This window comes from Elephas maximus, chromosome 9, assembly GCF_024166365.1.
Source record: "Elephas maximus indicus isolate mEleMax1 chromosome 9, mEleMax1 primary haplotype, whole genome shotgun sequence".
Lineage (NCBI taxonomy): Eukaryota > Metazoa > Chordata > Mammalia > Proboscidea > Elephantidae > Elephas > Elephas maximus.
The window spans coordinates 16621432-16648946 of NC_064827.1; the positions used below are offsets into that span (position 1 = coordinate 16621432).

The window sequence follows — 27515 nt, forward strand, 5'->3', positions numbered from 1 at the left end:
TATTTAACATTTAAAGGAGCCTTGTGGTGCAAATGGTTAAGTGCTTGGCTGCCAACCAAAAGGTTGGTGATTCGAACTCGGCTAGTGGCTCTGCGGGAGAAAGACCTGGTGTTCTGCTCTTGTAAAGATTATAGCCTAGGAAACCCTATGGGGCAGTTCTCCTCTGTCCTGTAGTGTTGCTATGAGTTGGAATCTACTCGACGGTACCTAACAACAACAGCATTTAATATTCAAGTAGAATAATTTTATAGAGAAGTGTTTTTTTTTTTCCCCAGATTGTTTTTTCAGTTTTTCCACCTTAACAGCAGGTACCTTTTCATTGGAAGCTCATTGCTCTACCTGTCATAGAAACCATGATGTGTTACCTGGGGGAGAGGGCAGAGTTCATATCTGGGGGGAATAGCTGTGGAGTGGCTGGCCCTACTGGTATCCATAGCTTAGAATGTGAAATAACTGATATTCCTTACTACCTGGTCTTTTAGTTTTATAGGATTTCTACTTTGAAACCCTTTTGTGAGTCATTTGGATTCCAGAAGTTTAATATTTAATTTTAAAACAGAGTGAGGGAAAAGGTGTAAGAATTTACAGATGAGTGCAAAATAAAGAACAACGCAATATGGTTAAAACCCAGGTCATGCGTGACTGTTAGAGTTCTTTTGTGGGGTTGGATGAAGTTGCTTGTGACCAGAAGTGTCATGAGACCCATGAGAATGAACTGGGTTGGTCACCACTCAGCACCTATGGCAATTCCTCAGTCTCTTCTCTGGGTCTCCCGGTGCTGTGACCTACCGTCCCCCCTGGGCTGCAGCCGTGATGGAAGTGGAAGATTCATTTTGCCAACATGGTGATGAAAGCCAATATGGTGGAAACGAGTAGTTGGGATAGTAAGAGCTGATATTTACTGACAGTTACTACGTGCCAGGTATCCTAAATTTTATAGTTATTATCTGATGCCCATAGGGACCCAGTAAGATAGGTATAATTGAACAAAAAAACCCCAAAACCGGTTGTGACCGAGTGGAGGCCAACTCATAGCAACCCTATAGGACAGAGTAGAGCTACTCCATAGAGTTTCCAAGGAGCTGCTGGTGGATTTGAACTGTTGTCGTTTTGGTTAGCAGCTGCAGCTCTTAACTACTAGTGCCACCAGGGCTCCGGGTATGATTAGTACCCATATTTTACAGATGAGGAAGGTGAGAGATTATATGAGACTAGTTAGTCAAAGCTAGGTGAGCATTGGAGCTGTGATTAGAACCCATGTCTCTGTGAGGCTAAACTCCAAGTTCTTAACAACTGTTACCCTCATTCTTTATGCTGTCCACGTGGATAAGATGAAGCTGGAAGAACATAGGCTTCAGTCCATTAGGACGTAGGTCTAAAATTTACCTGTGCTATTTGTTATCAGTGAAGGGGCGTGTGTTTGTTGTGAGCGTTAAAGGAGAGAGGGAAGCTAGTGCTCAAGTAAGCTTGTTTGTTAAGTGCCTGTAGGATTGGCCATCATCATATAAAGTCCCATAGCTTCCTTTTCACCCATAGCAGGCTGCTTCTCCAACACTTCCACCAAAACTTCTCTGCAGGAGAGGAGAGTGAAGCCCCACCCCAACCTGCTCATGCAGATGTTTTCTTTACTCCCTGAGTAATGTGTTTGTTTTTGTAAAAATGAGCCAGGTGACTTAACACGATGACAAGTAGGTGCTGTAAAAAGGTATGCCAGGCTGATCCTGGGTGTGCTTCACCTGGGCCGTTGCCTGGTGACCACTGGGCACACCTGAGGTATGGCAGTGGGATGCTAGCTGCCATGGCCACCACTGGATTCTGCTTCAGTGTAGGATTTTTCATTATCTTGTGTTCTTGATCCTCAGGAACGTGGGAGACTGGACTTTGTCGTTGGTATGTGTGGCCTGTTCAATTGGAAAGCCTTATGGGTGACTGTTAAATATAGTAGTAACATTCAAACGTGATGACTTCCAGAGAAAATTCTCCTAAAGAAGTTAGTTAAAATTTAAAAAGAACATCAATAAAATAGATACTAGAATATACAAAAATGATTCCCATATGATGAGTTCATTCACACACTTTTGAGAAACTCTTGATAGTTTTAAGTTTTAAACTCTTGATAATTTTTAGTTAAAAGCTATCTTTTCAATGAGATCTGATTCCATTTCATATAGGTGACTCCAAAACTCTTCTTTTTCATTTAGTATGAAAGAAAAGAGCCCTGGTTGCACAGTGGTTAAGAGCTCGACTGCTAACCAAAAGGTCAGCGGTTTGAATTCAGCACAGGAGAAAGATGAGACAGTCTGCTCATGTAAAGACGACAGCCTTGGAAACCCTATGGGGCAGTTCTGCTCTGTCCAATAGGGTCACTATGAGTTGGGATCCACTCGATGGCAATGGTTTTTTTTTTTTTTTTTTAAATGAAAAATACTAAGAGCTCTGTAGCTGAGATTGTTCTGAGTTGATTAAAATATTATCGTGTTCTGTATCTGTAGTATTCTGGTTTTATCTGCTAGCTTATATGTTGAATAAATACTTTTAACGTACTGCGGAGCGAGGTAAGCATGAGCTGTGTACTGCTGCAGGTATTTTGAATTAAAGTCATTTTCAGACACATTCTCTGCACATCATTTGTGCTGTTTATGATGTGTGTTCCAGGGTGATGTAAAATATAATTCTGGTAGCCTGTTGTATATATAGATTCTGAACCGATATGAAGTTCTTAATATACTGCAAATTACCTTCCTTCAGTGGTTTTCTGACTTAAATTAACTTAGGACCAGCCAGCACATTGTTCAGGTCCTGATTGCAAATCCGTATCAAAAGAAACTTTAATAGACTCTTCTTTCTTTATTGATTTTAATTGAACACTGAATTCATGTAGTGCTGCACGAAGTTGCAGATTTGAAAAATTGGTAGATAATTTGAATCGTCTTATTATAATGTCTCTGTGGTTGTGAGTCTGGGGACGCCCAGCTGTGGTCTTACTCTCTGGGTGCAGGACTCTGAACTTAATGTGGTACTTCCTCTCCGTCCGCTAACATCTTTGTTCGTTCATGGAGTTGCTTGTTTGGCTTAGTGTTTGATTCTGTATTTATCTGCTACGAATATTACGATAAACAGAGGACTGCATCCAGCGACCACGTAGGGCAAACTTGCCCCTTTCCTTGCTGTTAGCATTGTAGAATCTGATGTTTCCATTGACATGCGCTTTTCTGTATTCCTGGCCCTCTTTTGTAAATCCAGGTGCAGATGCTTTGGCAGAATGACTAGATTTTGCAGGTTGTTCCGTATTTCCTAATGTCTTTATCTTGGCTGTTTGATTGGTTTCCTTCTGATTAGCTGTGGCCTCACAGTGATGTCAGTAAAGGCCTATTTACTTAAAAAATATCCATGCAACACGCTTCCATTCTGTTAGGTTAAATTCCTTCATCAGATCAGTCAGACTCTCGAGTTCTGTGGGTGGGTGCAGTGAGCCATGGAGGTAGATGAGTGACATCTCCAGTGGTGTTGTCTTTATTTGGCAGTGGAGGCAGTTAACGCATGGTGCTTCTCTGTAGTCTCCACACAGGTTTTCCGGTGCCTTCTGTTTTCCTCCCCTGTCCTCCCTGTGCGTCTCTTCCGTTGGGCCCACCCTTCTCTTCTTTTTCTTCTTGCTTTTCCACTCTCTTCAGCACGTGAGCGAGGAACGTGAAGGGCAGGGGGCAAGTTCATTCATTTCCCGCTAGGTTGCACCTCTGAGCCAATGGGAATCTGCCCCAGACAGACTAGACTGCAGGACTGAAGTTAGCGATGGAGGAAGACAGCTCTGTTCCGGGTTCACAATGTTCTGTTGCGTGAAAGGGTTGCTGTCTGCTTCGCTCCCTCACCGTAGTGCTTGCTCAGAGCTCTCCTCCGGGACAGACTGGCGAGGCAGGTTTCCAAACATTTGAGTGATGCTGGCTGGGAAGTTAATTCTGGAAATGAGTAGCAGTTAGGTCCAACATGATCAGTCTAAAAATGAGAGACTCTTCTGTTAAAATGTAAACTTACCTCTCCTAAACCTCACTTAGTATATTTTGTCCATTTTGCAGATATTAAAAAAAACAGATTCTGACTCATGGCAGCCGTGTGTATGTCAGAGTGAAGCTGTGCTCCACAGAGTTCTCAATGGCTGATTTATTTTCAGAAGTAGATCTCCAGGCCTTTCTTCCAAGGCACTGCCGGGTAGACTTGAACCTCCAACCTTTCGGTTAGCAGCCGAGCATGATAACTGTTTGCACCACCCAGGGACCCTTAGCAGACATTACCTATTGCCGTTGAGTTGATTACGACTCCTGTAACTCTATACAGTCGCCCCGCAGGGTATTCTAGGCTGTAATCTTTATGGAAGCAGATTGTCACATCTTTTTTTTGAGGAGTGGCTGGCGGGTTTGAACCACCAGCCTTTTGATTAGCAGCAGAGCGTTTAATCGCTGTTCCACCAGGGCTCTAGCAGATGTCAGACAGGCTGAATTCGAATGTGTTAAAAAATCATCTTAAAATTGATTCCTTAGGTTTAATAATTTTAAATGCTCTGAAAAGAATCCCGTGGTATATCTTCTTGTAAAAAAGGTCAACCTTTGGGGATGTAAATGTGCGTTGCTTAATTTTGAAGAATCCAAGCTCTCATTTTTAGTTCTAGAGTTTATTATTTTAGTTTGTTGGTGGCGTGGGCCTATACTGTATAAAACTCTTTCTATAAGAATACTAGAATTAAAAAAAACTTGTACGAAATTTTATCTTGATTGAGACAATGCTGCTTATATTTATTGCTTTTACTTAGGTTTTTTCCCAAGCAGCTCACAAGGGTGTGAGGCATTTCTCCGCCACAAGATGACACTGATCTCCCCCTCCGTGCTGAAGAAGTACGGCATCCCCTTCGATAAGGTATGTTACCATTACAAATTCATTGTGTGTGTGTGTGTGATTTGTATTTAAGATGGATTTTAACATTGGCTGATATGTTTTTGACGTCAATTCAGATTTTAAGAGAATGGGCAGAAAAATTCAGATTCATGTTTTATAACATACCAACTGTTTATTGAAATGTTCATTTGAAATGAATTTTATTCCTGGATACATTTGCTAGAGACTTCGTGCCATCGCAGCTCACTTATAATAACACTGACAGTTTGGTTCTTCTACATTAAAGAAGGAGTCTTGTGTGAACAGCATGATTTACATCTATGTGATCTAATTTTAAAAAGAATTCAGAGCAGCTATTATTAGTGGCTGGGTTGGTTAGAATCAGTGATTATGGGGCCACTGTGTTGCCTCAGGAGCTCTGGTGACACAGTGGTTAAGGGCTCAGGCTGCTAACCAAAAGGCCTGCAGTTCAAATCCACCAGTTGCTCCTTGGATACCCTATGGGGCAGTCCTACTCTGTCCTGTGGGGTTGCTATGAGTTGAAATCTACTCGACGGCAACGGGTTTGGTTTGGTTTTCGATATGTTGCTTCATAAGGAGCCCTGGTAGTGCAGGGGTTAAGTACTCAGCCGTTAACCAAAAGGTTGGTGGCTCGAACCCACTAGTCGCTTCATGGAAGAAAGCTGTGGCCATCTGCTCCTGTAAAGATTACAGCCTTGGAAACTCCGTGGGGCAGTTCTACTCTGTCCCATAGAGTAGCCGTGAGCTGGAATTGACTTGATGGCAACAGGTTTGATTTGGTTTTATGTTACCTCGTAACGTGTGCAGACATACTACAACTGAGATTTTATTACGGATAAAACTCTCTGATGGTTTAATAATCGGATTTTGCTTCTTTGGAGTATTTCTGCAGGCAGAGTTTTGCAAAGCTTAGTACATACCAGATCCCTCTTTCTCTGTGGCCATGGATGCTTGCTGAGTCAGAATTATTACCCAGCATGAGCATTTTTATGTGAAAAAGCTGAAGCGAAAAAAGCTTTGACCAGATAAATAAAAGCCCTCTCTTGGCTGGAGGAGGATTAAATACTTAGCTACTTGTAGAAACATTAAAAAAATAGCCCCACTTTCCTTTCCATCTTTTATTTGACTTTTCTTCCCATAATCCTGCTGTTTTCCACCTTAGAAGCTTTTCACTTGTGACTAAATCTTTGCCTCTTGTTAATCTTAGGTCCTTAAAGTGGCACTGGTTTTTTTTTTTCTTGAGGCTTTGTTCAAAGTAGAATTTTTCTAAGTTCTTTGGAAAATGGCCTCGTGCCTGACGTAGGCCCTGCTCCCTGGACTTGTAGGTTCTCCCACAAACTGTCTGTGTGGGAGTCGTGCAGGAGACACCCATGTTGGGGATTAGGACACGCTAGGGAAGGCCTGTAGGCAGGAATCGGTAGAACAGGAAAGGAGGCTTCCTTGTCCTGATGGCTGCAGCCTCCTCTCTCTCCCTCCCGCCTTCTTTGTGGTGCTAGAAACGAAAGTTTAAGGAAGAAATGCCTAATGTCCAAGCACAGTTTTAGTTAATGAGATGTATGGAGCCCAGAAAGGGGGAGAACCAGGCTGTATCTTCTTGTGTCTCACGGTGACAGAGCTGGGACTGTGCTGAGCGCTGCAGAGCCTCTCTCGGCCACCAGGTGGCAGCTGAGCTATGCTCGCTGCCGGAGAGCACCTGTTGGGTGTCACTGGTGAGGGAGGGGATGAGCTGGATGTCAGAAGTGTTGGTAAAGGATACACTCTCACACGCCCTTTTAGCATCACTAAAATGGCACTGGATGGCGGCGCGTGCACCTGTATTTACACAGTGTTTCTCCTGTATGTTTGCACACATATACTCACACACTCATTTCTCAACCTCTTAGGGCTGAAATGACCCAGAGAGTCCTCTATTCCAGTTCACTACTTAAGACAAGGCTTCACTTTGGATTTGGTATAAGGGAGATTTCCTGACATAGGAGATGAATAGTGGAATCTTGTGTGGAGTTTTTTAATATTATGATGGATTCTTACTCCTTTTCCTCATCTGTTCTTATACAAAATGGAGAAGAGCTGGTATGTGGTCTATTTCTGAGAGTCCTCTGTAATGAGTTGAATTATGTCCCACCAAAAACTGTGTGTATCAACTTGCTTAGGCCATGATGCCCAGTATTCTGTGGTTGTCTTCCATTTTGTGATTGTAATTTTAAGTTAAAGAGGATTAGGGTGGAATTGTAACACTCTTCCCAGGTCATATCCCTGATCCAATGTAAAAGGAGTTTCCCTGGGATGTGGCCTACACCACCTTTTATCTCTCAAAAGATGCGAGGGAAGCTAGCAGAGAGGGGGGACCTCATACCACCAAGAAAGCAGCACCAGGAGCAGAGCGCGTCCTTTGGACCTGGGGTCCCTGCGCCTGAGAAGCTCCTAGTTTGGGGGAAAATTGAGGACAAGGACCTTCCTCCAAAGCTGACAGAGACAGAAAGCCTTCCCCTGGAGCTCATGCCCTGAATTTGGACTCTTAGCCTCCTTTACTGTTAGGAAATAAATTTTTCTTTGTTAAAGCCATCCATTTATGGTATTTCTGTTACAGCAGCACTAGATGACTGAGACATCCCCCAAGCTGGATATTTGGTTATATTGTTCCTTTATATTTTTTCTTGCCCGGTGATAGGTGTGGAGGGCTGGGTACACAAGAGCCAAAATACAACCTTGAGGATATCCCACCTGAATTTAGAGACCATCTCAAGAATAAATTTGACATGTTGAACACTAATGGCTGAAGACCAGACTAGTTGTGGAATGACATTGAGGACATCATACATGAATAAAGCAAGAGGTCATTAAAAAGACAGGATAGAAAGAAAAGACCAAAATGACTGTCAGAAGGGACTCTGAAACTTGCTGTTGAACTTAAGTGAAAGGAAGAAATGATGAAGTAAAAGAACTATACAGAAGATTTCAAAGGGTGACTCAAGAAGACAAAGTAAAGTATTATAAGGACATGTGCAAAAACCTGGAGTTGGAAAACCAAAAGGGAAGAACACACTTGGCATTTCTCAAGCTGAAAGAACTGAAGAAAAAATTCAAGCCTCATATTGCATTATTGAAGGATTCTACAGGAAAAGTATCAAAGAACACAGGAATCATCGAAAGAAGATGGAAGGAATATACAGAGTCACTATACCAAAAAGAACTGATCAACGTTCAGTCATTTCAAAAGGTAGCATATGATCAGGAACCAATGGTACTGAAGGAAGAAGTCCAAGCTGCGCTGAAGGCATTGGCGAAAAACAAGGCTCCAGAAATTGACAGAATACCAATTGAAATGTTTCAGCAAACAAATGCAGGGCTCAAAGTGCTCACTCGTCTATGCCACGAAATTTGGAAGACAGCTACCTCGCCAACCGACTGGAAGAGATCCATATTTATGCCTATTCCCAAGAAAGGTGGTCCAACCAAATGTGGAAATGATTGAACAATATCATACAGAGTAAAATTTTGCTGAAGATTATTCAAAAGCAGCTGCAGCCATACGTAGACAGGGAACTACCAGAAATTCAAGCCATATTCAGATGATACAACTTTCCTTGCTGAAAGTGAAGAGGCTTTGAAGCACTTTCTGATGAAGATCAAAGTGCTAGTGTTTTCGGTGCAGCTTGGACTTCAGTATGGCTTGCCCTTCAACATGAAGAAAACAAAAATTCTCACAACTGGACCAATAAGCAACATCAGGATAATCTGAGAAAAGATTGAAGTTGTTAAGGATTTCATTTTACTTCAATCCACAGTCAACGCCCATGGAAACAGTCAAGAAATCAAACAATGCATCGCATTAGGCAAATCTGCTACAAAAGACCTCTTTAAAGTTTTCAAAAGCAAAGTTGTCACTTTGAGGACTAAGGTGCACCTGATTAATTAGGCATTGTATTTTCAGTTGCCTCATATGCGTTTGAAAGCTGGACAGTAAATAAAGAAGTTCAAAGAAGAATTGACGCGTTTGAATTATGGTGTTGGTAAAGAATATTGAATATACCATGGGCTGCCAGAGGAACCAGGAGATCTGTCGTGGAAGAAGTATGGCAGAATGCTACTTAGAAGCAGGTATGGTGAGACTTCGTCTCACATGCTTTGGACATGTTATCGGGAGAGGCCAGTCCCTGGAGAAGGACATCATGCCTGTTAAACTAGAGGGTCAGTGAAAAAGAGGAAGACCCTCAATGAGATGGATTGATACAGTGGCTGCAACAATGGGCTCAAACATACGAATGGTTGTGAAAACAGTACAGGACTGAGCAGTGATTTGTTCTTTTGTGCATAAGATTGCTATTAGTTGGAACCAACTTGGCACCACCTAACAACAACAACAACATATATCCTTAATTATGGATTGAGTAACTAAATTGCCAGAAAGTCACACTTTGTTAGAAAAGATTTTTTAAGGTTTCCTGAAAAACATTATTTTTAAAGGGCAGAGTTCTTTTATGTTGATACTTCTCTGATATCATGACCTTTTTTTCTTTATATTTTTCAGGACATGCTTTTAATTGTATTTACAATTTGGAAGGTCTTACAACTGGAAAACATTATCTGTTTTCTACTCTGCAGATCACCCAAGAAGCAGGAGAATTTATGATCACTTTCCCATATGGGTACCATGCTGGTTTTAATCACGGTTTCAACTGTGCAGAATCGACAAATTTTGCCACTGTCAGATGGATTGACTATGGAAAAGTGGCTAAATTGGTAAGTGATGCCTGAAAAATAAGGCATAAATTAAATGTGTATTCTGGTTATTGTAGTGAGAAACTTAAGATCACATGCAGCATTTATTTTTTTCTTCACTGGCATTGTGTGTCTGTCACCACGGTAATTTATTTCGGACTAGATATATTTATCATTTATTTCAGACTAGATGTATATACCTGGGCTCTGTTGCCATTTGTAGCAACGTTTTTCTGTTTTGAGATTAAGGGGAGCAATTTACCCTGGGAGGTAATTTTATTCGACTGATGTTTGCTCTCTCTCAAGACCACCAGTTGTTTTTTTGGCTAGTTTTTTCAGTGGTTCCATGGGACTTCATACTGGATAGACTTGGTCCTCTCCCCATTAGGATTCAGTTCATGGCTTAGAAATCAGTTATCTAGAGGAAAGTGTCTGGTAAAACTGTAACACCAAGAGGTTCAGAGAGGATAGTAAGAAGAAAGGATTAAAATGGTTCCAAGTATAGAAGCGAATTCCTTGTAAGTAGTAATGTGAAACACACTTTAGCAAGAAATACATTTTCACGTTAAATTTGGTATAAAATTTTGCATCTTCTGCCCAGTGTATTTTATTTAGTTCAAATACTGTGTATTTTTGCTCACAAGCAACAACTTCTATTAAATGTAATTACTTCTCTCGTGGCATTAAATAGAGGGCATATTCGAAGTAAAGGTGGTTTCTATTAGGTGTGCCTCCTTTCCTGTGGCTTTTCAGGGAAAGGTGCTGGCAGACAGAGGGCAGATTCTCAACAAAAGTACGGGTGTTGCTAGTCTGTAAGATGGACCTAGATTTAGCAGAAAATGATACCCAAAGCATAGGTAACCTAACTTGGCCACTGTATCGTACAACTGAGTATTTATTCTTCCCACGTGAAAATTGCAGGTGGAACCACTGGGTGAGCTTGGCTAGAAATACTTAGAGGGAGGGCAACTCTAAGCTTAATTTACACGTGTATTTAGAAAGTTGTGTAAAATTGCATAAAATGAAGACCAGGAAGCATTTGAAAAAATTCTCGAAATAAAAGAAAGTGCCTGCTATCAGAAGAATTTTCTGCCCTGAGTAGTTTCTATTACTCAGGAATAAATGGAAATAATTCCGATTTATTATGGGTAATTTAGAAAGGAAGAGACCGACAATATTCCTTCTGATAGTACCTCCTGCATATGATGATCACCTTAATAGAAAATAGACAAGGTAAGCGTGTACACCTGGTCAGCTACCCGAGGACTTTTGCAGAAGCATAATATTTGTATCTACATTGAAACAATATAATATCTGTGAGGTTGTAACAAGATATGGTTTGTATCTTTAATCGATAATTTGACTGTCCGTACAGCTGTGCAGTCACCAGAAAAATTACTTGGTTCCTGTTTACTACAGGTTTCAGAACTAGTTTGTGGTGTTGGCCAAAGTAGCTTCTCCCCAAGGCCAAGATGCCCTGGGTACAATAATATGTGTGTTGGGGGTGCGTTTCCACATATGGGGATGGGGTCGCCATGAGTCAGAATGGACTTGATGGCAATGGTGTGGTTTTTTGGGGTTTTGATTACTCAGAGGTAAAGTTTTCACTGAAAAGAAAATGAGACTAACGTTCCAAGTGGCCACAGGCCCACATGTTTACTGACCTGGCAAAGCTCAGGTTTCTTTTGGGTGCCCGGGGAGCTGTCCTCTGCGGTAGACAGGCGTTGTGCTGTGTTTGTATAACAAAGAAAGATGAGGTTTCTTTGTCTTCAGGGACCTTTCATAAAGGACACAAGGGCTTTAAAAATCTACCCCCTCCCACCTGCTTTGGAAAGCTGTAGTATTATTGGACCATACCACCCAGCTATTTATTTTAGGCATCTTCATAGCTTTGAACATCAGACCAATCTAGAATGTAGTGCTATATGTATATATTTTCTGGTAGTGATTTAAAAATATGTAACAGGTTAGCAATTGAAATAAGACGCTTGTGCACATCTGAGAGGGATGTGTTCAGTTCCTGGTGCATTCTCCCCTTCTGTGGCCAAATGGAGTCCATGATTACTTCTATGCAGCTGCCACGGTGGCGCTTGGAAGGTGGCGTCCCGGCTCTGTTGGATCAAAGAGCTGGCCTGCAGGTTGTATTTCATTTTTCCGTTTGGTGGGATGAAGTGCAGTTGTTTTGATGTTAGGTTTGATGGATTTGTTTGCCACTGCATTCATTAGCTTCCCATCAAAAACCTGACAGGCTGTTAAATGAAACTTTGGCTTAAATTTTCAGCTTGACTGTTGGGAGACATTTGTGAAGTTATTTTGTTTTTGTGTTGTAGCTGCCTCAAGCATTGCTACTGTCTCGAAGGGAAGAAAAGTTATTTACTGTACTGATTTCCTTGAGTAAAAAAGAATCATTGTCTTGGGGACAGTCGTATCTAGCCCAAACCATCAGAAGTAGAGTATTTATTACAGTGTGTGCAGGGAGAGACTTGTCTGCGGCAGAATAAGTCACGTTATCTTCTTGGAAACAAAGGGGATAGTTGGTAACACCAAAAAGATATCGTTTATTTTGCATTAATTTTAACTGATAATTTATTAACATGATATGTCAGAAAATTGAAAACTTACACCATAGAGCTGGGAATGTCCTCTGGTGAACTCCAGGAGTTTTACTTCACTGTCTCATTTTAAAGCATTCTGACACTTGAATCCTCCAACATTTGAACAAGTTTAAAAAGAGACAGTAGAATTTTGAAATTGAGTTCCCTTTAATCTGAAAGGGACTTCAACCGCTAAATTGTCTAGCATACAAGAGCTGTGATACAGATTCGTGCTACTTCATGTTTCAATCCTTCTCTAAAATTAAATTTGTTTTTTCTTGAATCAGACAGCATCCTTCCAAGAAAATTATCTTCAGTCTTGGGCAGTCTTTATTAAAACAATCAGGAATCATTTTAGCAGTGAGTCTCTAGGTTGTATTTTCATTTACTTTAGATCACAAAATACTTGTAAAGTAACATTTCTCTGTTCTTAATGACATGAAAAGAAAGGAAAACGGAGACTTTTGTACATTTCTCATTTAATAGTTCTTGACAAGCTAATTTAAGCATCTGATATGATCTCTGTATTACAAACTTCTTTCTTTGCTCTTTAACACTTCGTTGAAGAGCAATGATGTTACCTTGAAGACTAAAGTGCATCTGACCCAAGCCATGGTATTTTCAATCGCATCATATGCATGTGAAAGCTGGACAATGAATAAAGAAGACCGAAGAAGAATCGATGCCTTTGAATTGTGTTGGTGAAGAATATTGAATATGCCGTGGACTGCCAGAAGAACGAATAAGTCTGTCTTGGAAGAAGTACAACCAGAATGCTCCTTAGAAGCAAGGATGGCGAGACTATGTCTTACATACTTTGGACATGTCAGGAGGGATCAGTCCCTGGAGAAGGACATCATGCTTGGCAAAGTGCAGGGTCAGTGGAAAAGAGGAAGACCCTCAACGAGGTGGATTGACACAGTGGCTGCAACAGTGGGCTCAAGCATAACAATGATTGTAAGGATGGCGCAGGACCAGGCAGTGTTTCATTCTGTTGTGCATAGGGTCGCTATGAGTTGGAACCGACTCGACAGCACTTAACAACAACAACGACAACAAATTACAAACTTCTTGAGCACTGAGATTGTTATAGTCTGGATTTTTTCTTTTACCTTCATATCTAGTTCCTACCCCTGTTTGTGTAACTTGTCTATACTGATGAGCGGTGCTGCTGTGCTTTTATCAGAGCTCAGAAGAGACATTGTGTAGGGACCATACTGTGTAGAGAAAAGCGCACCAAACGAGGGCATGCCCTCAAAGAGCTTGTCCCCTGCCTGGGGGATTAATATTTATTTACCTGGCAGGGCTTGAAGCGATGCAAAAAAAAATTCACACAATGTCCTCACTTTATACTGACAGAGTATTGCGTTGTGTGATTCAGAAAACCGGAAACTTGGTATAGAGCCAGCTGGTTAGTACAGGTCGTATCTGTAGGAGAGATACCAGGGGCTTGAATCCCGAGAGCTGGGGAGCCTAATTTCATTTATTGGTAGCTTCAATTTGCTAGATTGTGGACTTGAATGGAAGTAGGGATAGAAATTTATTTTTTTCACCTGAAATCAAGGTAGCTTAAGTCAGCAGCTTAAGAAAAAGTAAATTGGCTCTTTAGAATAACTTAACTACTCTACTGAGAATAATTTGTCTTTAAGCCATTATACTTTCATATATTTCCAGTTATTTAAAATATCTGGAAACAACTTTCTTTCACCTTCCGCTATATTCCCTGTCTCCCCTCTAAGCTTAATTTTCTTCTTATTACTAATATACTACATATATTACTCTAATTTGTTTTGTTTTTCTCTCTCCTGCTAGAATGAAAGCTCTATCCAAGTAGGAATTAAAAGACAAAACAACAAAACAAAACCTTGTGTTCACTGTTGTGTTCTTTGCTCAGCACATAACAGAAGCTCAATAAATACCTCGTTGAATGATTGAGTGCCTTGCCCAAGGCGAAGCCGTGTGCAGCATCAGAGCTAGGATTCAGATACAGGGATCTTGCCTGTCGTTTCATTGTTTCCCCCCGTTCAGACAATGCTCTCCCCTTTACGCTTCAGTTAACATTCAACGAGAGCTCTGTCACACAAAACAAAATAATTACAAATAGAATACCTAAGAATCAGTTTCCCTTATTTACAGATTTCCGCCTGAGAACTTCAAGCTGCCCTGCCCATACCTGAAATGAGTGTTTACAACTTAACTCATCACATCAACTCAGATAATTGAGCTGGAGATTTTGTCACGTAAGAGGAAATGATAGATTTAGGTTTTAAGACAGTGCAAGAAAAAGAAAACATGGGCCATGTGAATAAAGTCACTTCTCTACCACCAATAAGCTGATTTTTTTTGTTTTGGAAAAATCACGTGGCCTTGCCAAGACTGTGCGGCCCATTCCTCACTTTCTTTACGGAAGCCATGTTTAGAAATGTGAACACATGGGTCAGGAGGCAGCAGGTAAAGGGTGAGGAGAGCACAGTCTGTAGCCAGGCAGGCTGAACACAGGCGCAGCTGCTTGGTGGCAGATTGGCCCCCTTGATAGCTGTATGATCTCATTGCTAATTGTTTGCCTTTAAAACCTGTCTTAGTTATGTAGTACTGCTATAACAGAAATACCACAAATAGATGGCTTCAACAAAGAGAAATTTATTCTCTCACAGTCTAGTAGGCTATAAGATCAAATTCAGGGCATCAGCTCCAGGGGCAGTCTTTCTCTTCCCTGTGGGCTCTGGAAGAAGGTCCTTATCATCAGTACTCCCCTGGTCTAGGAACTTTTTAGCTCAGGGACCCCGGGTCCAAAGGACACATGCTCCTGGCTCTGCTTTCTTGGTGGTATGAGGTCCCCCTGTCTCTCTGCTGGCTTCTCTCTTTTATATCTCAAAAGAAATTGGCTCAAGATACAGTCTAGTCTTGTAGATCTCATCAACATAACTGTCACTAATCCATCTCATTAACATCATGGAGGTAGGATTTACAACACATAGGAAAGTCACATCAGATGACAAAATGGTGGATAGTCACACAATGCTGGGATTCATGGCATAGCCAAGTTGACAGATATTTTTGGGAGACACAGTTTAATCCATGTCAATACCTATCTTGAAAGATTGATATGGTCTTTGGATAACACATGGTCACTTGAGTAAAAATCAAGCTAAAGGAGGACTTGGGGAGACTCCTCAGGTGGGGTCTAAACTCTCCAGCACAACCACATGATGCCTTTTCTTTATGAAAAACTAGAGTGAATTAGGACTTCTTACCCAGGAAGTCTCTCGGTGGCACCGATGGTTAAGTGTGGGACTGCTAACCAAAATGTTGGTGGTTCAGACCCACCCAGAAGTGCCTTGGAAGTGAGGCTTGGCGATCTGCTTCGGAAAGGCCACAGCCCTGAAACCTCTATGGGGTAGTGCTGCTCTGGACACCCGGGGTTGCTACGAGTTGGAGTCAACTCAAGGCAACTAAGAACAGCAAGGGCAACACAAGACATGCTAACCAAGGCCACGGTCCCCGTTGCCTCGGGATACTGTGTCTCTGTGCCGATGAGCCAAGAGCAGCACGTACAGATGTCCAGCCTGAAGTTCTGGGTAGGCCTACCGCTGGCTTGATCATTTCACGTGTCCCCTTTGAATCGCGAGAAAGTTTTAGTGGGGTTCCACTGAGGTCAGTGGCTATAATTGGGTCGACATATGTGGATCCCTCAATCTCTGCTCCCTTTGCTCTGAGCAGGATGATAGAAATAGGTTCAGAACACCCTGTCCTGCTGGCCAGAACTGAGGTCTTGAAATTCACCACAGAGCTGTAGCCACGGGAGCCTCTCCCTGCCAGCTCCAGGCCCCAGGCCCCTTGGGACCATTGAAGTTTTCCGTTCTTAGGCAGAAGGCTGAAAGTAATGAAGGTAATAGCTGAGTAAGGTTTTGATATTCAGAATAACAAAGAGAGTAACAAATGGGTGATCAGTCTCTGTTAGTGTTTTAACAGTTCTACACCTTTGCAGTGAGAAGAATCACAGCGTTGGACAATTAAGGAGGGAGGGTGTCCAAGATAGGCAGACCCTAAAAAAGTCTGATATAATATAGAAGCCCAGTTATTAGTTCTCTCCCTCTCTTTAGCCATAGCTATTATTTGTAATTTACTGTACTTTTTTCCTCTAAGCTGTTGCCAGTAGTATTTTTTGTTTTTTTTTTCTAAAACCAGAAAGGGAAAGCAGCAATGACTTCCAGGCACTCTGGAATTTCACAGGGGGAGGATTTCCTTTGGTATACTTAACAGTATTAATTCTTTGTGACACTATATACTAAATTTGGGGCTTACCGCCATTTCTGCCAGGTATTAACTGTGTCTGTCCTTTGTCTTGATCATTTTGCATTTTTCTAAGTACTACATTTAAGTGAGAACAGCGTTAATAGTTGTATGCCTTCTTGCATATAGTGCTGAGTACAGTTTTTATGATGGTTTTATGTGTCTCTTACTGTTGACATTTTGATTTTTATCTAATGTAAGTATAGCCAGCGAAGGTTTTTAAAGGAAGTTTCAACCTAGAGTTGTAACATTATTTAAAAAATGAAGAAATTAAATCCTATTACTGGGCAGTTTTCTTTTTTATAGTCAGAGATACTAGTATTTTGGGAGGGGGGATGAGAGTTGATATACATATATACATATATTTTACTAGTATTTTTGTTATAATCTATTAGGAAAACTCAAAATTAGAAAAATATATTAAGGAAGGAAAAATTCAGCATGCCTTATGTTCCATGTGTAATATCAAAATTAGTTTTATAAAATTAATTACATCTTGCGTCTCCCTTTGAGGCTGAATGAGAAATACAGCTCAAGTGGTTCTTGAGACTCCATGGCCTATGGAGGCTTGCTGTCGCAGTCACTCAAGGGAGACAACTCAGGGTGGAGGAGGAGGGAAAGTAATATACTTTGTCTTGGATCTTCCAGGCTGTGTGTGTAATTCTTCTGAGCATCCTTTCCTCATGTAAAGGAACAGCTTTGTTGTGTTGTGGCGAGGGATATAAGCCAAGGGGAGAGCCGGACTCCAGTTCGCTTTCTGGTTTTGCCTAACTGTGCGATTGGGAGCAAGCACTTAACTAAACTCTCTAAACCTTACAATTCCTGTCAGGAAAGTGGGGGTTATAGCACTTTATAGCTCAGTTATGAAAAATAAATAAGACTAAATACATAAAAGGAGCCATGGTTGTTCTTGGCTGCTAACCAAAAGGTCAGCAGTTAGAACCGACCAGCCGCCGCATGGGAGAAAGATGGCAGTCTGCTTCCGTTAAGATTTACAGCCTTGGAAACCCTATGGGGCAGTTCTGCTCTGTTGTAGAGGGTCACTATGAGTCGGAATCAACTTGACAGCAATGGGTTTGGGGGTTTTGGTGTCCGAGTTCCGTCTGAGTTTTTGAGAGGCAGTGCTGTGGGGATGGTGTTTGCAGGTCAAGCACTAACAACAGCTGGCCGGCAGATGGACCGCTCTGTCTATTCCTGCTGAGTCCTCCATCCTCTCAGGATGAGGGCACTGTGAAAAAGAAGTGACTTCAACTCACACTGCTTGGGGTTCCGTGGGCCAGATTGCTGAGAGGAGGAATTTGAAGGAGCTGTTGCTTATGTCTTCAAACATTCTGGAACTCTCGTGCCCTGTACTGAATGTGAAAGAGTGTGTTGTAGAAACTCCTGGAAAGAAGCCATCATGGACGCTCTATCTAGATTACTGCTAGGTTTGACTCCAGTTCACAAGGGTTTCCTATACTCCAGGTTTTTTTTTTTTTTAATGTAAATTGAATTAAGACAAAATGTTAGCTAGTTTCTAACTAACTAAATTTCCCAATTTTCATAAAAAGTACTTCTGTAAGGCCTAGGGAATAATTTTCAGTGATTCTTAGTAGAGCATCCCCAGCCCTCAGGGATGAGTATTCAGGGCTGCCCTTTATTTTTAAGTGTTAATGATTTAAAAATTGGGCTGTTTTGATAATTATTGAAATAACGTGAAAACCTGCTTCTTTACAGGTAAATAACAATGAAAAAAAAAAAAAAAAGTCCAAACTTCAGTAGTGTTCAAAGTTATAACAAAGGGTTTTTGTTTCTTACCATATTGGCAAAGATGGAAGGAAAGTTCCCATTGCTCAGGAGAATGCAGTTGGTAGAGTGGACTCTCTGCTCTTCTGTTGATGTATAATTGGTATAAACCCACCTGAAAAGCAGGCTGGTGGTTTATCCACCCCTGGGAGCACCTGCGTATATCCTCTGGCCCATTTCTTACACCCCTGGGAAATAATGAGAAGTGTAGGCAGGAGTTCATTTGTGAAGATGATTGTTGTAGTGCTAGTTTTAACAGCAAAAATTGAATTATAATTGAAAATGTCCAATAATGTGGGAATGGTTGAGTCGGTTACAACATGTCCATATACTAGAATTTAGTTTTACAGAAAATTATTTTAATGTAAGTGTGACCCCTAAAATTAATACCCAAATGCCCATTGATAAAATGAAAGAAAAAGAAAAAAATTAATATGTGTCTCTGATTAAAAAAAAATTAAAGAGTACTGACAAATATTAAAAAAATTAAAGAGTACTGACAAATATTTAGTGACACTCATTTCCAGCTCCTTCCTTAAAGATACAAACTGTTAATAGCTCCTTGTATATCCCTTCAGAAAATACCAGCATACATATGTATTTAAAAAAAAAAAAAATCCAAATAGTTGATCAATATTGTACACATTTTTTTGCACTCTAGCTTTTCCTTATATCTTTCATTTATGGTAAGTAAAACATTTTTAGGCTGTAGATATTTATTAGAAAAGTCTTTTAGCTTATCCCACCATGACAGGTGGTTTACAGGGGATTTTTTTTCTGAGGGCCAATACAGAAACACAGGAGTGCATACGAGTTCACTACATCTATCTTGTTAACAAACCAGAACTTTGAAAATGAATGCCTTAGTTCATTGCTCTGTTCTCACTTAGCCCGTGCCAAGCAGATGGCAAGGTGGACCCCGTGCACTCGCACGCTTCTGATCCTGTCTTTGTTGACAGGGCCGCCTGCCCCTGCCATCTCAGCTTAGTCCACCATGGTTAATACTGGAAGATAGTTATAATGCCATCCTAATTTTGGTTTTACTGTACGACAGCATTTGGAACTATGGCTTCGTATTTGTAGGATTTGGATTGTTCAAATACATGTTAACAAGTTCCTTTAGAATGCATTTCTCCAGCCTCATAAGGGATTATCCTACTGTAGTTGGAAGACATGACAGGACAGAGTTACTTAATCACTTTAGTTAACAGTTCCATGATAATGGGAAATTCAAGCAGAAATGCCACCAAAGAAAGGAAAGCCCAGCCTAGTTTCTGAGTGTGTGCATGAGCAGTGAGGACCACGTATAAAACCAAATACCGATTGCTATAATCTTAAAGGATGCTGTAGATTTATAACTTGTGCATGAAGTAAGGGAATCAAGAAATCATTGACTGTTGTTGCCAAAGAGCAGATGATGCTTAAAATACTCTTTTAATTTCATGTCATTCTTAAAATCAAATAATCTGAGAGCATAAGCCATCTATATTTTTACAAGTAAAATGCAGACTTTTCCATTTAGGGAGATGCCACAGTGGGGTTGAGGAAGAACAAATGCATCATTAATACACCCATAGGAGCCCTGGTGGTGCAAATGGTTAAGCGCTCAGTAACCACTGAACACACCCAGCATCATGAATTGATCATACAGAACATATGCTATAAAAATACCATTTGGGATGCACTGCTACAGTATAAACCCACAGACAAACCCAAGAACAGCAAGTTCTTTACCTACCGAGGTCTTGGTCAAGGCCTTGCTTACTCATAGCAAACACTTTAGGTCTTGAATTCAGCGTTAATTCTGATGGTCATGAGTGGAAACAGCACCAAAATTTGGAAGAATTTCTCCACCCACTCAGGAGAAAGACCTGGTGATACGCTCTCATAAACATTATGGCCAAAATACCCTATGGAGCAGTTCTGCTCTGTCGCATGGGGTCACCATGAGTTGGAATCGACTCCATGACACACAACACGGTGTAGCAATAGTATACATTGGAGGTTACGTTGGCAGGGGAGAGAAGGGGGTAAATGAGGGAGAAGATTGTGAACAAAGAAGTACCCTACAACCTGCTTAGCACCTGTTTGAAACTCTTCTCCATTACGTATTTTCCCTGAGTGTCTCTAGTGCATGACTCAGTGTTAAATGTTTACGTTCTGTAACGTCTAGATTTTCTCTCATAACCACAGCCATTACCGCGGGGAGCATGTTCTTTGGGTGCATGGTTATAATTCGTAGAAAATGTGGTTTCTGGCTTTAGTATTTCCACTTTATTAGAGAGGTGACTTTTGGTGCTGTTTACACTCATGACCATCAGAATTAATGCTGAATCCAAGCCCTAAAATGTTTGCTGTGAGTAAACAAGGCCTTGAACAAGACCTCGGGAGGTAAAGAAATCACTGTTCGTGGGTTTATACCATAGCAGTGTATCCTAAAAGGTATTTTTATAGCTTATGTTCCGTATGATCAATTCATGATGCTTTGTGGTCCAGTTACTTGTACAGAAATGTTTGCTGGTGCTACTGAAGGGAAGGAGCCGTGATAGGACAGTGCTTAAGAGCTCAGCTGCTCACCAAAAAGTCAGCAGTTTGAATCCACCAGCTGCTCCTTGGAAGCCCTATGGGGCAGCTCTGCTCTGTCCTATAGAGTTGCTATGAGTCAGAATTGACTCGACAGCAACAGGTTTTTTTCAGTTTGACAAAGGTAATCAGTCTGTGTTTTTATCACCTGCTCAGTCCTGGAATGAAATACGTTGGTGTGAGCACAGATCCTCATTCCGGTTCTGTTACCACTTTACTTTTTGTTCACCTTTTTGGTGATCCTGACAGTCAGGGCAGCCTGTGTGAAAGTGAAGAAAAGGAATTGGTCATTTCAATCCATATTTCCAGAAGTAGCCTCTCTTTGTGTTATGCATTGTGATGGATTGAATTGTGTCCCCCCAAAGTATGTGTCCACTTGGCTAGTCCATGATCCCACTATTGTGTGGTCGCCCACCATTTTGGCCTCTGATGTGATTTTCCTGTGTGTTGTAAATCCTACCTCTGTGATGTTAATGAGGCAGGATTAGAGGCAGCTAGGTTAATGTGGCGGGACTCAATCTGTAAGATAAGGTTGTATCTTGAGTCAATCTCTTTTAAGATATAAAAGATAAGCCGGCAAAGACACAAGGGGACCTCATACCACCAAGAAAGCCGTGCCTGGAGCAGAGCGTGTCCTTTGGGAGAGATTTCCTCAGCCTGTCATTCCAGAATGCAGTGACAGAGGAACCAAACCCATCCCAAAAACCATGGTCTTAACTCAGGCGAGAGCTGGGAAGGCAAAGAGCGAGGCAACCGCAGGCTTGGGAAAATAGAACTAGGATAACAGAAGGAAATGGGTATTGACCAGAAAGGGAAGACACAATGCAAATTAAATATCCATCCATGCCTGAAGCTATGCACTTGACAGGGGAGGGTAGACTCCTTGGGCCTAGACAGTTTGCGGAGGGCAGGGGACTTATTAAAGATCTCTTCTAGTCTGCAGGGCTTTACACAGCACTGCATGGAGATGTCCAGGTGGTAGAGCACGTGCCTCAGTAAGTTTAGCAGGAAGGAGCAGGTTGATAGCTTGAGTGTCTGTGACTGTGCTTCGGAGTAAATTCATTGCTAAGTGAAAGGACACAGCAAGCCCACTCTCTGCCATTGGTATGTTGCTGTTGAAGCCCATAGCAGAACTAATCACTGCATTTGATGGATTATGGAGCAGAGATAAGGAAGGGTGAACTTCAAGGCAGTGTGCTGCTTATAGAACTGTTTGTAATTTCAGCTTGGGGTTTTAACTGCAGTAGAAAATAATAGCCGTGTGTTGAGGAGAGACCAGGGGGACGCAGTGTGATTGTAACACCATGCCAGTCACTGGATAGCCATTTAATGTAAGGTGACTGTTTCTAAGTAGTCAAAAACATGTGACTGCTCAGGTGATTTTTTTCCACAAGTATATGACGCTCATTTTCTCTCTGACAGGTACAGCTTTGGGTTTTTTAAGAACTTGATGTTTGCTTCTAATATTAACAGTAATGATTTCTCTCTATTCTTGAGTCACTGAAACATGTTTGGCAGTTCTTATTCTTACATAGTTATTGGTGTATAAATGTAGACTCATGTGAGTGTTTGAATGATACCTGTTATACCCCTTGCCGTCAAATCAATTCCGACTCATATATGTGGAATTGTTTTGCACAGTGCTTGTCTGTTGATCGGTGTGACATACATATAGGTGCTGTTTCATGGATTTTTCAATCTCAGGCTTAGGATGTAAACCAAGGATTCCAGAAACTCATCTTGTGGCTGTTTTTAAATAAGGATATTTATAGTACCCACCCCCCCCCCCTTTCACTGTTGCGAAAATACGGATACAAGCAGTAGAGGGATGACTAAGTGGATTTCTAGAACATCTCTGACTATGTAGCTGTTACAGGGGTAAATCTGTATGTACTGATGTGAGGAAGATCTTCAAAATATATTGTGAAATAAAACCCAGAAAGCTAGTTAATGAATACCTTGCATTGTTTGGAGCCATGTACTTCTTAAAAACAGTTTTCAAAAATGTATAAAAGGACAGAAAAAAGGAAGGATGCATGTGGTGAGTTGCGGTGGCCTAGGGCCAGTGGAATGAATTCGAGGTGTAGCAAGGGGACCCTCACGTGTCTACTTCTGAGTTGTTGGAATTTTTTTTTTTTTCACAAGATTGTATTCATATTCATGTATTTTGTGCTATTTGAAAAACATCCGACAAAGTTAATGAGTTAGAGTTTTCAGTAGTGTTTATGTCTAGAGCTCTGAACTAATGGCTGTTTCTTACAGATGGAAAGTAGAGATGCTCTGAAATCTTTCTGTTGTTGTTATTGTGTGCTGTGAAGTGGATTCTAACTCACAGTGACCCTGTGTGACAGAGTAGAACTGCCTCATCGGTTTCCTAGGCTGTAAACTTACTAGGAAGGAGCCTGTGAGGCTCAGTGGTTAAGAACTTGGCTGCTAACCGAAAGGTCAGTGTTTCAAAGCCACCAGCCCCTCTGAGGGAGAAAAGACCTGGTGATCTGCTCCCGTAAAGATTACAGCTTAGGAAGCCCTATGGGGCAGTTCTCCTCTGTCACATGGGTCATAATCGACTTGATGGCACCCGACAACAATGACAGTCTTACTGGGAGCAGATCTCTACGTCTTTCTCCCACAGAGCAGCTGGTCGGTTTGAACCACTGACCTTTCGGTTAGCAGCCGGGTGCTTAACCGTTGCTGCACCAGAGCTCCTTGAACTCTATCTACTAGTGTATATTTAGCTTGTAGCCAAAATTCCACTTCGGGAAAGAGGATGCCATAGATACATGTGTCTATAAACCAAAACCAAACCAGTTGCCGTCGAGTCAATTTGGACTCATAGCGACCGTATAGGACAGAGTAGAACTGCCCCATAGAGTTTCCAAGGAGCGCCTGGTAGATTCGAACTGCTGACCTTTTGATTAGCAGTCGTAGTTCTTAACCACTGGGCCACCAGGGTTTCCGTATGTGTCTATATGTGTTCCTAAAAATGAAAAAAAAAAAAAAACAAAAACCAAAAAACCCATTGCTGTCGAGTGGATTCTGACTTAGAGCAGCAACCCTGTAAGACAGAGTAGAACTGTCCCATAGGGTTTCCAAGGAGCCCCTGGTAGATTCAAACTGCTGATCTTTTGATTAGCAGTTGTAGTTCTTAACCACTGGGCCACCAGGGTTTCCGTATGTGTCTATATGTGCTCCTAAAAATGAAAAAAAACAAAAAAAAAACCTATTGCTGTTGAGTAGATTCTGACTTAGAGCAGCAACCCTGTAAGACAGAGTAGAACTGTCCCATAGGGTTTCCAAGGAGTGGCTGATGGCTTTGAACAGCTGCCCTTTTGGTTAGCAGCCGAGCTCTCAACCACTGCACCACCAGGGCTCTTAATCATTTTAAACTTCACCCTATATTTACTATTTGATCTCTAATTAAGGTAACGTTCCTCACTGATTCTAAAATGGAAATGAACGGCGTTGAGGCAAATTAATAATTCAAAAAATTGACAGAATTAAAATAGAATTTTGCGTTGAAACGCTCTTCCTATAGACTATAGATTCCTTTATGTGCTGTGGTAAAAAAGCCTGAGATTACATATTGGCTTTTGCTGAGACATGTAAGATGTGTTTGTTTGTAGCTCCCATAGGTCAAAACGCACTATTAGACGCTGTAAACGGTGTTTAAATATTAATGTATTTGATTACTTTTGTTCTTGGGTTAGAGATTCATGGATAGTGTGTACTCTTCACCAGCAGAGGGCAGTGTATCTTCATAAATTTTTTCCCAGCAAACTGGGTTTCCTTTATAGCATTTTAAACTATAAAGTCCTAGAAGATATTTATTGATTATAAATTGTAAATGCTGTCTTTTATATGAAAGGGAAGATGATAAAAATGGATATAATTTAGTGTAGTAAGGGCTGTTTATACTATTCTTTATGGTCCCTCTAGATTAGTTATTTCTTGAATGAAATATTCATTGTATGCGTAGGAGTTGAGTATATTTAACCTAAAATATCATCAAATTGAAGTGCTTCCTATTGTGAAATGAGATTGTAATTGGCTCCCAAATGTATTGCAAGCTGTTGGGGGTTTGATCCCTGAATGCTATGTGTTGTAGCTGCTGTCTGAGGTGGGTGTGCATATGTTGGTGTGCACACACATATCATATAAAAAAACAGAATTTATTAGGGGAAGACTGGCAAGCTGATATGTATATGTGGTACGACTTGAGCAGCCGTAGCTGGACGGGATACACCTGAGGAAAGGGCTTCAGTGGAAGGAGCTGACCCGGCCCACGTCATGACATTCCACTTATTTACAGGGAAATGGGAACAGAAAACATCTATGTGACCAGGGACTACTGGAGCTGCCTTCAGGAAGAAGCGACCTTGCTAGAAATGGGAGCTTCTACTAAGTGTTTAGGGAAAGACTGTTCTCCTGAGCTAGCTCAGATGTGCTGAGCCAGCCCTTTGCCTAAGCTGCCGGGAGGGGGAGGACAGGAGCGGGGACAGTAAGTGGACGTTAGTGATGGAGAGGGGACACGTTCACTTAGCCTGCTGGAGTTTGAATCCTGCCTTTGTCACTTACCGATAGTTTCATCTTGGGCACATAAACAATAATGTCACATTATAGGATAGTTGTGAGGGTTGAATGAGGCCATTAATGAAAATTTACTGGGCTAGTGACTGACAGATAGCATTTAGTAAATGTCTCGTTCTCTCTGCCATGAGGTAGTGAAAAGTACCTTTTAAAAATACCTTTTGCTTTTAAAAGTAGTTTGGAATCCCCTTTGGCTGCTAACTGAAAGGTTAGACATTTTTGAGTCCACCCAGAGGCACCTAGGAAGAAAGGCCTGGTGATCTCCTTCTGAAAAATCAGCCATTGAAAACCCTACGGAGCTCACATGTGGGCCCCGTGAGTCAGAGCTGACTGGAGGGCAGCTGCTAAACTGGCCACTGCACACTGCGCTGCAGTGAACCCCGCACGCCTCCTGCCTTCTTCCTTCTCAGATTTGCCCTAAGGATGAGCTGAGCCGCAGGCCAAGGCTTGCTGCTCACTGGTCCCCCCTTCGGTGAGGACAGCTCTGGTGCCCTGCCAGTAAGGGGCGACGCTGATGGAAACACACATGGCCACCTTTAGAAAATCGAAACAGCGTTAGATGTCCTTGAGAATAAACCGTGGAGGTACCAATGTGAGGATGTGTTCTTATCCTCTGGGCTCCTAGGGATTTCAAATAGGCCAAAACGTTGGTTCTCTGGGCTTCCTCTGGGCTGTATGTGGAGCGCAGTAAAGAATGGAAGTTCTGGGATAAGCCCGTATTGATTGAGTCAAACATCCCAGACAGAAACTGCACTTCTGGGAGAAGTGTTCAAATACCAAGACTCCACCATCCTAAAATATCCTTTGTCTTTTCTGCTGACCCTTTTCTTTCCTTTTAAAGTCAAGCAAGAAGAACATGAAACATTTTGAAAATGGAAAAACCTACTTTGGAAGCATTCATAAGTCAAAGCTGTGATTCTTTAACGAACTGGAGAAGTACAAGCAAAGGAGAAGGGTTTGCTCTTAGCCCAACTCTGTCTCCCCGTGCGTGGAATGTGCCCTTGGCTTTCCGGCCGTGGCCCAGGCAGCAAGTGCAGTTACGTAGATGGGAGGAAGGGGCAGTGAGCTGCCAAGTTTACCATTTGCCGCCCCTCCCTGTGGACCAGAAAGATTCATGAGCAGGTCTTTAGTGTTACCGATTGTTAGTCCGGACATTGTTATGACCAGTGCCACATCCAGCGGCGTTGATATGTACCGGAGATAAACCAAAACCAAACCTGTTGCCGTGGAGTCAATTCCGACTCATAGCAACCCTGTAGGGCAGAGTAGAACTGCCCCATAGGGTTTCCAAGGCTGTAATCTTTACTGAGGAGCCCTCGTGGCTTATTGGTTAAGAGCTCGGCTGCTAACCAAAAGGTCAGCAGTTTAAGTCTACCAGTCACTCCTTGGAAACCCTATGGGGCAGTTCTACTCTGTCCTGTAGGATAGCTGAGTCGGAAGCGACTCCATGGCAATGGGTTTTAATCTTTACGGAAGCAGACTACCACATCTTTCTCCTGAGGAGCAGCTGGTGGGTTTGAGCCACCAAGCATTTGGTTAGCAGCCCAGAGCTTAACTAACTACACCAGTAGGGGTCTTCTGTCTTGGGGATAGAAATTTTATAAACTCATGCTATTCAGCAGTGTCTATGAGAAATCACCAGAGGTCTAGATGGGTCTTTGCCACTGTCAGATATTCCCAGGGTTTCTTCTACGAAATATCGTATCTAAAATCATAGCATGCTTGTCATGTTTATTAAAAAAGGAATTTGCTAGATTTGAGGCTTTGGGTAAATTAATTTTTTTTCAGTTCCATGCAGGTGTGTAAATATCAGTCATCCCCGAGTATGCATATAATTGTATCTGATATTTATAATGATGGCCACATTGTTGCTTTAATGTGTTACATACCTTAAGAAAGTAAACAAGCATATTAGGGAGTTTTAGAATTATTAGTGTCAAAAATACTTGAAATTTATGTCCTTCCTCCTCATGGTACAGTTCACTTTCTACCTGTGCTTGATAAATCAGGGCTGTTTAATAATATTTGCAATTACAGAGAAATGTT

The 27515-nt window shown here is 41.6% G+C and overlaps 1 protein-coding gene across 1 annotated transcript in view; it reads left to right on the plus strand.

Annotated features, from left to right (window-relative positions):
• The window catches only part of KDM4C (lysine demethylase 4C), a 384820-nt gene that overhangs the window by 101173 nt on the left and 256132 nt on the right, over nt 1-27515 (plus strand). The window contains exons 7-8 of the mRNA XM_049896778.1: nt 4802-4905; nt 9511-9648. Coding sequence (XP_049752735.1) covers nt 4802-4905; nt 9511-9648 — 242 coding nt within the window. The remainder of the gene's footprint in view (nt 1-4801; nt 4906-9510; nt 9649-27515) is intronic.